The sequence below is a fragment of the Meriones unguiculatus genome, chromosome 1 (assembly GCF_030254825.1).
Source record: "Meriones unguiculatus strain TT.TT164.6M chromosome 1, Bangor_MerUng_6.1, whole genome shotgun sequence".
Lineage (NCBI taxonomy): Eukaryota > Metazoa > Chordata > Mammalia > Rodentia > Muridae > Meriones > Meriones unguiculatus.
Genome location: NC_083349.1, coordinates 109897931 through 109910915, shown reverse-complemented (window position 1 = coordinate 109910915; position 12985 = coordinate 109897931). Strand labels below are relative to the sequence as shown.

Sequence of the window (12985 nt, the reverse complement as noted above, 5' to 3'; positions counted from 1 at the left end):
CCTCCTTTCTCAAACCTGAAGTGAACTTTTAGGTAGAAGGAGGGAGATTGGTACTAGAGTTGAGAGTCAAGTTGTAAAGGTGCTTTATTAACATTTCTGGCTGTGAGCCTGCATAATCTTTAGGTGGACTATTATCATTGGATATTTGAAGACTCAGGGTTAAGGTTGAACTAAGCATTTATGATAGATCCCTTGACAGTATGCTAACGCTTCCAAATATTGTTACAAGTCAGTATAATCACTGTATAATCCTGAAAGATTAAAAAAAATAAACCTTAGTTCCAACAGTGGTGAAATAAGCCAACGGTGATGAAATAAGCCAATGTAAATGTTTTTTTTTTAATGTTTTTGAAAAACCGACTTGGGCTCAAATTAAGTTCCTGAAATCCTTTTGAATGTGTCCTAAGGAAACACTGAAGTTTAGTGATGAACCAGGAAAGAGACAAGCAGCAGTTAAGCCACACATGCTCCATTCCTTAAAAAGAAAAGGCACAACTAGAGCAAAACTGAATGTATGCCTTTATTCAACATGAGTCATTAAGACAGAACCATTATACAGTCAACTTTTAAGACAGCTTGTATAGTACCAATCAAAAGAAGAGTAGAAAGTGACAGGGGTAGTGTGGAATTGAAAGGCACTAACATGTGCCAAGTGCTCCGGCTTACTTACACAAAGACTTCAGTCAGACTAGAGCTAAGGTCATCGCTTTCATTCTGATTCTCTTGGTGCTGTGGAAGGTGTGCTGCGGGAGCTCCCTCAGTTAGGAGTCCTGAGAACACATCAACGTACTTATGGCTACTGAGGCTTTCCACTTCATTTGCCATGTACTGGGTCTCTTGTGTATTTTTCTAAGAACAACTTTGATTAAGCTATCATATTCTCCACCTAGCACACCCCCTCACTCTTGAAACAGGGTCTCATGTAGCTCAGTCTGATCTTGGATTTTCTATAGCTGAAGATGGTCTTGAACTTATCTTCCAGGCTTCACTTGCCAATTGCTGGGAACTTCAGGCATGTGACCACACCTGTCTCTCCTCCTCTAACCATGGGTGGCTGAATGAGACTCTGGAAGAACTCAATTTACATGTGCTAAGGGATGGCCTACAGAGTGCAGCAGGGTCACTATTAAGTTTTCCAATGTTAAGCTAACTGGAAAAGTACTACTAACTTGAGGGTGAAGCTCCAATTTCATTTTGAAACTAAGTTATCTGAAAACATTAGATTCTGGCTTTAAGAGTAATTTTATATTCCATTTCACACAAAGGAACTAGGCTATGTGCAAAATAATTCTAACACATCTTCAGATATTTTTGTATGAATGAATGCACTTTCTTATTGGGCTCATTTAATAGTATTTTTAAAAAATATTTATTTATCTTTATTTTATGTGCATTAGGGTAAAGGTGTCAGATCACTTTGACTGGGCATTACAGACAGTTGTAAGCTGCCATGTGGGTGCTAGGAATTGAACCTGGGTCCTTTAGAATAGCAGACAGTGCTCTTAACCGCTGAGCCATCTCTCCAGCCCCCAATAGTGAGGAATCTTGATTAAATTTAGTGAAATTGAGTTTGGCTCAGGTTGGCATAATAGTGTTCATGAAGTCAGTCAAGTTTGGATATAGGTACACAGCCCCAAGCCCCAACTTGTAGCAAAAGCTGCTGTAATTCACAAAAAAAAAAACCAAAAAAAAAAAAAACCTGTTTTTTCAATATGTCTCAAAACAAATTCCATGTTACACTCATGGTGACTCATATTAAATGAATCTGTAATTTTTAAGAGTTCTTTTAAAAAAGAATACGGCACTCAACTCAAAGTCTACTTATGTCCATTTAAAAACCACAACTTGGGGTTGGGGATTTAGCTCAGTGGTAGCACACTTGCCTAGCAAGCGCAAGGCCCTGGGTTCAGTCCTCAGTTCTGGAAGAACAAAAACAAAAACTAAAAACCACAACTGCTGCGTCTTCTCCCCAAGGGATCCTTTAAGTTTTGAAGTTAACATGAAAACCAAGATTTGACCTTTATTTCTGTCCCTCAGTCTCTTTTTCGGGGGAAAAAAAATTCAGACTTGGGAAGAACCCACCTAGTCACACCTGGTCTCTCCCACTGATCATCTGAGTTTTTCAGATTCTCTCTCTGTGGTTGAGAGCCTTCTGCGAAGTCCCATTCTTAGGATAAGAGTGAATGCTTTTGTATATAGAAGTATTCATTCCTCTGTCTACAGTCTATCACCTGTGAAAGGTCACAAGGACAGAAAGTGACCTGAACAGAGCTGAAAAAAAAAAAAATCACTTGAAATCCACTGAGCAGCTCTTTGAAGTGTAAATACACACATTTTGGCATAGAGAAAGCAAGTTATGAACCTGAACATCTGATTAAAGAGGTAAGGAAAATTAAAGAGCATGTGCTGACCATGACTTCATATTATCCAGAAAGTCCTAAAGAACTGGGACTTGGGCCTAAGGAAAATGGCTGAAGTGCACTTTTTAATTCTGTGACTTAATGGCATAAGATTAAAAGCAAACAAACAAACAAACAAAAAAACTAAGAATTTACTAAGGTGATCCTTTTCATTGTTATGGAAAAAAAACGAAGGACGTAGAAATTCAAATAAAGGGACTCAGTTTCTGGCCAAGAATGTGAAACTTAATGTTTAAAAATTCCCAAAGCTGGGGCTGGAGAGATGGCTCAGAGATTGAGAGCACTGGCTGTTCTTCCAAAGGTAGTGAGTTCAATTCCCAGCGACCACATGGTGGCTCATAACCATCTATAATGACATCTGGTGCCCTCTTCTGGCATGCAGGGACATGAGCGGACAGTATAGTGTGGATTGCCCTTCAGCTGTTTAGCTTGCCATTCAATGATTCCAAAAAGGCACGTCTTACCAACATGGCACCTCAGGTCTGTATTAGCTGCTTTCATCCACAGGCAGTATCTTTCACATCACTGCTTCATCCAGGTCCATTTTACAACTCACTTATACTTAGTACTTTGGGAAACACATCATTGATTAAAAAACTACAGCCAGTGATGCATGGTTGCAATTTTAGGAAGAACTGTTTAGGGGAGTTTTTTCTTGCAAAACCAGCTGAACACAGTTAATACCCAATAAATACTTAAGTATCAGAATTTGTATAAAGTCGAGAAATGTTTACTGTGACTAAAAATCAGTTGAGATAAAGTGGTGTAAAAAGCAACAAACATAAGTTTCTAAGATTCTGGAAATAGAATCCCTTATCATGTGAATATGGATTTGTTCATGAAGTGACTGAGCTAAATGATAAATATGTGCAATTACATAAATGGTAGTATTTTAATGGTCATTCCACTTTCATTCCCATCATTATGAATTATGATGTAGATGTTCCATAATAAATTTCCTTTGCATGTGCACAAATATGTAATTCAAGTGCACTTTCCTGCATAGGCACATGTAGAGGACAAAGGTCCATGTTGGAATGTTCTCCTCAGTGATTCTCCACTTTACGGAGATAGGGTATTCTCACTGAACCTGGAGTTTAACTGGTTAGGAAACCTCCAGGATCAGCCTTTCTCCAACTCCCCCAGCTGGTGTTACATGCAAATGCCACAAACATGCACCTTCTATGGGTGCATGTCAGGGTTCTGTAAGCAGGTTATCATGCTTGGGCAGCAAGTGCTTTTACACACTGAGCTCTTTCATGGTCCCAAAAATTTTATTTCAGAACTAGTACTTTCATCTGAGATCTGTAACACAATCTCTTGGATGGCTGGATTAACTTCAATGTTTCCATATAATTAAGATATTGGAAACTTCAAGATACTTAAAAAAACAAAACAAAACCATATGTAGCCTAGCTTGGTGGCACATGCCTTTAATCTCAGCACTCCTGAGGAAGAGCAGGTGGACACACTTCTATCACTGAACTTCATCACTCATTTTACAGAAGACCTATCTTTATCTCTAAGACTACCTATCCAGATACTCTGTTCAATTACATCCTAAGATTATTATACAACTGCAAGAGTCTTCTTTGATTCAACAGTAATTTGTGTGTGGGACCAAAAACAATTAACTTCAAATATTCTGCCCACTGCTCCTTTCCCTAAATGCTCTTAACACAAGCCATCTTTACAATTATGCAGAAACACAACTTAATCAAAGCACAGGTGTTCCTGCCACAGATCTAGCTTTTGATCTGCCTAGATCAGTCAAGTAGGACATGAATTTGGCTAAGCAGCTCACCCCAGAGAAAACAAGTCTTCTGTATCTTTAAGAGGCTAGTTCTTCAACATCCCCAGGGCTTGGTATACATCAACCACTATCCAGAAAAGCCTGTTCCCCTAACACACCGCCTTACCTTCCTTAGTATTAGAGGATGCCACAGGCACACTACAGAAGACTATTGTTTTCCTTGCTCTCCCAGTGTCTCCCAGTGGTTAGGAGAAGGAACAGATGAGGGCAGAAACATGAAATAGCTAAGCTGTGAAGTTTTGATAATTTCACATACATTCTGAAACACACGACCCTGACTTATGGCCAGGTTCCTCAGTGCACTCTTTCCCAGTCTGTGCTGGACCTTTCCATAACTGTGTAAGGCAACTATCTGAGGACCCTTCCCCACGTCACATTCAGATGTCAGACCTCAAGATTCATCAAAAACTACAAGGTTTTAAATTTCACTTTTAATTATCTTTTACTTAATAATAAAATGAAAAATAATATATGAATACATACAATCTATATACATATATTTATTGCAAATACTTAAAATTCTTATTAAAATGATTTTTCCTTATTTGTGAAAAAATATGACTTATTAAATGGTGTCTACACCAACTTCTCTGTACATACCCTCAATTCCAATGTTAACAATTCCTTTAAAAAGGCAAAAGACACAAAAATTTAGCATTTACCAAACCAGTCTGTACAAACCTTATCATCAGAGAGGGAAAAATAGCTTGTGGTAAATAAGTCAATTCTCTTTTAAAATAAAAGCCCCAAATCATTCCCATTATTGCATTTTCTTTTCTTGTGGGAAATAATCCGAGTGTTTTTAGAGTAATTCCTTTGAAATAATTTGTGCCTTAACAGTGAGATCCTACATTAAACATACCATATGAGAAATTCAGTCTTCCACTGTCACTTTTTACATAGATATTAAAATATATATTACTTAAAATATATTACTGGAAAGTTATTTTTAAATTGATCTTTAATAGTTGTATCAAATGTAAAGCATTAAAAAAAATAAAGTAACCAAGACTCTATGAAGCTACTGCTTCAACTTTAGGAAATGTCTACCTATTGTTTTGTTCAATAGGTGTGTAGGTATTGAAACACATAGGAAAAGGTCCCTGCCTGTCACGTTTCACAAAGTCTCTTTGGACTGTTCTAAAAATTGAGCTGCAAACTGCCCATGGCCAAGTTTTTCACTTAGTATGCATTGTTGTTATGCAACGGGAAACTTTCTTGTTATGATGTGAAGTCAGAGAGAAAACAATTCTGACACTGCTGACAATGAGCTCTAAAATAAATAGAACTATAATGACGAAATCCCTCATCTTAATGAACCATTTAACCGAAGAGCTCATTAAGATTTTCTAAAGTGGAGGAAAGCAGTACGGAGCAATTAGAATGGTAACTGATGGGCCTATCAATGTGGGACCTCCTACTTTCAACCTGGAAGGCAGTGAAGTCTTCCTTTAGCTATTAGTTTACATCTGAGAGTGTCTCAAATATCCCCAAATCTATAACCACGAAAGCACAGCTTTCCCATCCCAAGAAAAGCTCCCTCATTTGCCAGCTTCCACTCTTAAAGAAATGTCACTGAACACCAAAGACAGCTTCAGTCTCTTGAGCACAGAGGTTAAAGAACCGAAGTAGGGCAAACAGCTTCAGGTTATCTGTGCCCCACCCCCTGCTAAATTAATGGGATAAAGAATGGTGATTAAAAAAAAAAAAAGAACTTGGATTCAGGGAGTGTTCTACGTAGGCAACTCAGAACACTTAACCATACTGAGATGACACACTGTGAATGTCCCCCAGGGCTGATGTGCAGAAGTGGAGGGGCACACTGGCATGTGTATCATGTTAAAAACCTCACTAAAAATTGCCACCTAAAACCCAAAGAGTAAGCTTAGTACTTCTTGAACCATTTTTGAATTTAAAGGCAAAATAACTGAAAAGCTATAATATAATTGTGTCAACTGGTACTGGAGTGCCAAACCCAACTAAGGGACCAGACTATCGTTTTGTTTTGCTGTTCATTTATAAGATGAATGCTCCTCTTCTAAAACCATGTTTTAAAACAGATTAAATGGATTCTTATTTAACATATTTTCAATCTAAGAAAAAAAATTTCTTCTTGTCAAGCCTGAGGCAGTGTACCTAGCTGGTAAGTTCTGATTCTGGAATACTCTTGAGTGCAAATTAGCTGGTGGTACTTAGTGGAATTTGGTGAAGAGTGATACTTAGGACCTATAAGGCCTGAGTTTGGATCAAGAAGAGGAACGATGTGGTTTCCTCTTTAAATGGACCCAAATGCCTTTTCACTGTCCATCCATTCTCAGATTAAGGAAACCATGGAACCTTTTTAGTAAGCAAGGTGGAACACAGAAAAATAACTTTCCCCAATACAAACTAGCCACTGACAGCAGGAAGTCCATTCTGGACCATTCACCCTCTTCCAGCTGACTAGACAAGGAGACTACTCAGATACAGGTCTTTTAAGGTCCCATGGGGACTACCCACGATCCTGAAGGCTTGGGAGAACCCTGGCTTCTATTCCCTACTGGTCCTTCACTTCAGAACAAACACACTTATTAACCCTGAATCCTTGCAGCCTTTCTTTTCTCTTAGCTTTGCATTTACTGGAATAAAGAGGGAATATAGAAGGATAGCAAACTGTCTTGACTGGTACTAACACAGATTTTAAGCCTGTAATCACTTAGGGCCAAAGAGCAGGAAAGAAAAATAAAAAGTGAGTTTCTTAGTCTGGAGCAGGGACTGAGGAGGCACTCCGAGTATTTCATGCAAGTAGGATGGCCAAGGGTGAGTATCCCAAGGCGAGCAAAACACAATACTGTCTCCTTTCCCCGATCTGGAATGTGATACAATTAACAGGGTTAAATTGTCCTGAGTTTTATAAATAGCTTTTGAAACACACCTGTACTGGGTTGCAATATACATCACACACTTCAAATTAGGAGACTTGAAATCAAACTGACATTTTTCTTAAACTGTCTTTAACTGTGACTTGAACAGTATTTGCTTAAAATCTGCAGATAGCTTTTTGTTTTAAAAGACAGTGTCTTACTGTGTTTCCTGGAACTTGCTATGTAAACCATACTGGCCTTGAACTACTGAGATCTACCTGTTTCTGCCTTCCTAAGTGCTGTGATTAAAAGTGTGTCACCATCTCCACCAACTTAGTTTTTTTGGTTTTTAACAGAGACCTCTTTCTTTAGATTTTTGGAGAGAGGGTTTCTTTAGATAGCTCTGGCTGTCCCAGAACTCATCATAATGATTAGACTAGCCTTGAACTCAGAGATTGGTCTGCTTCTGCCTCCGGAATGCTGGGAGAAGGATTTTAAGAACCAAACCAAACCAAACCAAACCAAACCAAAACAGCAAAATTACCTCAGGCATCCTGGCTATGCAGAGAGCAGAAATTCTAGAAAAAACACACTACTAAAATAGTGAACTGTCTTCTTGTACTGTGTGTGGGTAAAACGTGTAAGATGGAGTGAGATCACCGCAGCCATCTCTCATGCTTGTGATGGCAAAGCAGAACAGAAGTACTAAGGACCTTTTCTATCTAAAATGGTTTGAGAGAATAGGAAGAGTATTTTGTGTCCAGTGTTAAAATCATTCTTCCAAATTTCTTGAAGTTTCGGTTTCTTCAGTTTCCATCAAGACACAGCACATACATACATACATACACACCCACCCCAATAACTAATGTGGCTGCTCATTTTACTTTTCACTGGTATTTCAGATCTGTTTGTGGGAGCCCATGAAAGATGCAGCACTGGGACATATTGCTTATTATTGCTGGAACTATTGCCATGTATATACTAGACTAACATAGGAGTCCTTCAGAGGCAGACAGACCCTTCTTAAATAACATTCATTGTCTGGGCAACAGCAGAGCTCTGCTTGACAATAGTACTGATTTATGAAAGCAAAAAGCTAAGCCAAGACTGTCAGGGTCAAACACATTGTCTGGGATGTTAATACCTTTCTAAAAATTCCACTGAAAATGGTTTCACCTAAAATAAAGGGCTGAGTAAACCCTTGAATCTAAATTCCACAAAGGCCATCTTCTCTGTGAAGAGCCTGCAGCCAGTCTGTGAAGACATAATCAGCATGATGGTCACTTCCTGACCACTCCTTCCTTTTCCTAGCTCGGGGTCAGAGGCAGACAGCTTCCTTTCACCATGCATACCATTCAACTTTTCTCAGATTCAAAAGAAATGGAACATAAATCTGAATGTAAAGTTAACACATCATTATCTAAATACGTGGAAAAAAAATGTTAAAACAAAACGTGACATATTTACATGATTTTTAAGTGCAAACTTGTCACCAATTCATAGTCCTATTCGACTCAGACTTACTATACAAGGTGCTCTTCCTGTAAACGTGAAGACCTGCACTCTATATTCCTGATTAACGTCTCTTGAGACAACTGAAACTTTATTTCTGTGATTTCAAAAGGGTGCAAGAACACGTCTTGTTAAGCCTACCCTTCCCTCTTTACATATATTGTAGTTTTATTACCGAACGACGAGGCAGGAGACACACAGTTTGGAGGGGCCAATGCAATCATCATGGCAGAAAGCTCCACATCCTTTGCACATGATCATGGCTTTCAACCGGCAATAACATTTTGAAGGAGTGTCCTCAATGCTATTCTCATCAGGAAAAGCCTGAACAGGAATTGTCTGGCCATGGCTGCTGGGATTCATAGCTTGGCTAGCAGGAATGGTAGTGACAGTCACAGAAAACGACATGACATCCCCTACATTGCTAGATACCTGGCTACCTGGTACAGCAGAGTTATGGTCCATGTCTGATGAGGTGGAGACATTGATCATGCCCCTATAGCTTGGCCCTATCTGTGTGGGGCTCCCATACAATTTGGGGGTTTGCAGTGGTGGAAGGAGAGGCTGATGCGTGGGACTGTCTGCAGGGAGAGAAAGGGCGGTAGAATTGAAAAGCTCAGGGCTACTACATACTGTCTTACCTCTCAGAGAAGGAGTCATTTGTTTATGTGCTGCCTGAATAAAATCTCTGGCTAGGGTCTTTTCATCAAATGTTTGGCCTCTAGAGAATATATAATTCTCCTTGCCTAAAGTGGTTTGCTCACTCACTGGTGCCTCAGTCTTACCACTCTTGCTAGCTAAACAATCATTGGTGGATGGAGTCTCTCTACCATGGGGACGCTTGCCACAACTCTGAGAAACCCAGGGTTCCTCTTTCACTGACACAGGCTCCTGCTCCTCACCGACACTCTCTTCATCAGTTTCATCTTCTTTGCTGCTGCTGCTTTCTCCAGTTGTGTTTTTACAATCTGTGTATCCCATTCTTGAGGCTTCGGTGGGGCTACTTAGACAAAATCGTTCCTCAGGATTTACAGAATGGGTCCTCCTAATGCTTTCTGAACCCCGGCCATAGGTGGAAATATTAAGTAAATAGTGACCTGCCATTGCAGGCTTGGATGTCCTTCTGCCAGCAAAACCCAGCATGAACTTCTGGCTTGTGGAGATGTCTTCCAAGGGGAAACCTGAGTGAGCAAAGCTGAACTGAGAGGGGGGCCCAAATGAAAGCACACTCTGTCTTTGTGCCCTCTGGATGAGGGTCTGAAAAAGCTGATCTTGCGTTGTCTTACTTAGTCCTTCTTGGTACTGTTGAGAGTCAATGCAAGAGTCTCTCCGCTCCTTAGCTGTGAAGACTGGCCTTGGACCCTGGGAAAGCTGCTTGCTCTGCAAGGGTTTCCCCAGCTGCTGGATAGCCAGATGGGCCTGCCTGCCATTAACTTCCTCTCTGGTGCCACTTTCCATTACATTGGTACCAGGGAATGCTCCTATTCCCTTTTCCTCTTTTGTAGTCAGTGGAACTGTTTTCATTTCAACTTTGGTGAGAGGTTTAGGCAGAATTTGCTCCATGGGAACATCTTTGCCCTGGAGGAGCTGAGTAACTAAAGGATTATTAGCAGGGATACTAGAAGTTGGTCTTGAAATGGGTCCATTCATATTTGCAGAAGTTCCTGGAGTTTTAAGGCTAGAAGCTACTGGCAAAGTGCTTGAGGATGGAGCTGACCCAGCAGACGTTGCAGCTCCACTCGTCTGGGGTACAGGGAGTTTTTCTAAACTGGCTGTTGTCAATAAAGATATTACAGGGGAGGAAGTCACATCCGGTAGAGCAGAAGCAGATGTCTTGGTCAAGGCTGAAGGCTTTGGTGCATTCTTATTAGAACCTGCTTTGGGCTCAACTGTGCCATCAGCTACAAAACAAGCAGGTGGGGCTCCGGAGATCAGGGCAGGCCCTGCTGGAGAAGGAGTGTTCTCCTGTCTGCAACTACTAAGTTCTTGTGGGTGGCAAGGAGAGGCCGCTATGGCTGCTGCCTTGTGGGGGTTCAGTTTTTCACTGTTCAGTATCTCTATGTGGGCTGGTAATGGGACACTTGTGCATGATCCACTGATGGCAAGTGCTGCAGGCACTGAGGAGGTTTGCTGTAGTTGTGCTCCAGAGACACAAGGAGGCTGTGCTTGGCCTGGTGTATTGGTCTCAGGTTGGGGACCACAGGGTACACGCTCTCCCTTACCTCCCCTGCTTCCAGTTCCTGCCAGTTCCAGTGTGGGACCCTTTCCAGTTGTACTGACTCTGTCTGAGCCTGGACTCCCCCCTCCAGCAGTTTTCCTTTCACCACCCTCTCCTGGACTTTGTCCACCCCCAGGGCCAGGTCCTGGAATGGTCCCTCCAACTGAGGCGGCTGCAGCAGCTGCAGCAGCTGCTGCGGCTGCTGCCCTCTGTGCTTTGACCAGCTGGGCTTTTGCTTTGATGTCTGCCAGAGTTCTGGCTCCTGTTCTGTAAGGACTAGTGATGGAGATTGGAAAACGAGCCCTGGGAGAGACCTGCGATGTAGAAAACAGCATCGGGGAGATTCTGGAGACCGGGATCTGAAAAAAGTAAGGAATGGGAAAAGGCAAAGATCAATTTTCAGCAGTAAGACTAGAGTGGACAGCACAATGTACCCATGAAACACATGGCTCCTCTAAGGCTAAGAAGATATACAGTGTCTAGAGTTTAACTTTACTCTGCCTACCCACATAAGGGATCATATACATAGTATCTGCCAGTCATTTTCACATCTGGTGAATACTGTGCTTACTTGCACAATAACCTTGTAAAAAAATGTATGTGGTTTGTGAGTCCTATTCCCCAACTTATGAATCAGAATGGCTAGAAAAACATGTATTACACTGAAAAAAAAATTGTGATAAGCTTTCAACTTTGAAACCATTAAATTTTTCTTTTTTGAGACAGGGTCTTTCTATGAAGACCAGGTTGACTTTGAACTCAAAGAGATCCCCTTGCCTCTATTATTAAAGGTAAAGGGTGTAGGTCACTATACCTGACTGAAACTACTGATTTTTTTTTCTATCATAAAAGAATCTGGGCTGGAGAGATGGCTCAGAGGTTAAGAGCACTAGCTGTTCTTCCAAAGGTCCTGAGTTCAATTCCCAGCAACCACATGGTGGCTCACAACCATCTATACTGTGATCTGGTGCCCTCTTTTGGGCTTACAGACACACATGCTGGCAGAATACTATATACTGTATAAATAATAAATAAATAAATCTTCAAAAAAAAAATCTTACTCCTGGCCTATATAAAACTTTGGAAGTTAAGGAAACGAACTACAGTGCACTCAGACAGGGTGCACTTTCAGTCTGGCTGAGTTTAAAGGAGCGAAAAACTGTTGACATTCTAGAATATTTAATTAAGTGATCAAATTCCAAGAACAGCATGCAATCTTTCTGTAAATTCTTCAATTACAAAATAATTGTGAAGTCACTATTTTTCATTACTCAAAGTCAGAAGTATTAAAAATCAATTATCTATACCTCAGAAATCAGTGTGGTATTTTATAACAACTGTCATAAAATTCATGTTTGTTTAATACTTAGTTCCAAAAGCTTAGACAGCATTATTTATTCAGCATATAAAAGTTTAAAAGCTGTGCAGGTAAGAATGAAGCAATTATTGAGTCTTGTTAATATAGAAGGGACTATAGGAGAAAGTAGATAAAACTAGAGAACAGAAGACAAGAAATTTGTTTGGAGACAACTTTATTTAAAACTATTCCTAACTAAGCCTAGTAACACAAGTATCCAAGGCCACAGGTCCAACCTCTAGTGCTAGTACACACACACACACACACACACGCACACATTGTCTTTTTTGAGGTGTGCATGAATGAAGAGGATGATCATGTAGATAAAGGTTGTTTTCAAACTTGTGACCCTCCCAAATGCTAGGAATAACAGGTATGTGATACCATGCCAGGCTTATAAAAATACTACTTGAGGCCATCACTCTACCTAGCACAATACAAGATGATTTGAATGTAAACCATTCTAAGGTGGAAACAGTAACAATGTAACTTACTGAATAGCCACATAATGAGCAAAGTCAGTAGAGTCTTTTACTTTTTTGTCTGTTTTGTTTTTTTCAGAGAGAGTTTCTCTGTGTAGCCCTGGCTGTTCTGGAACTCATTCTGTAGACCAGGATGGCCTTGAACTCATAGAGATCTGCCCGCCTCTGCCTCCTGAGTGCTGGGATTAAAGGTGTGCACCACTACAACCCAGGTAGATTCTGTTACTTTTAATTGTAACATAAACCAAACAAAATATATCAAGTTATAACACTTATACTAAAATTCAAATTGTTTAAAAATTTTTGTTATTTTTGCTTTGTTTTGAGACAAGCCCTCACT

General features: G+C 40.3%; 1 protein-coding gene across 2 annotated transcripts in view; it reads right to left on the bottom strand.

Moving 5' to 3' along the window:
* Positions 1–500: 500 nt before the first annotated feature.
* Asxl2 (ASXL transcriptional regulator 2) overlaps positions 501–12985 on the bottom strand; it is an 87243-nt gene continuing 74758 nt past the window's right edge. For both annotated transcript variants that reach the window (XM_060365159.1, XM_060365155.1), the window contains one exon: positions 501–11165. In XM_060365159.1, the coding sequence (XP_060221142.1) occupies positions 8760–11165 (2406 nt within the window). In that variant the 3' untranslated portion in view covers positions 501–8759. The remainder of the gene's footprint in view (positions 11166–12985) is intronic.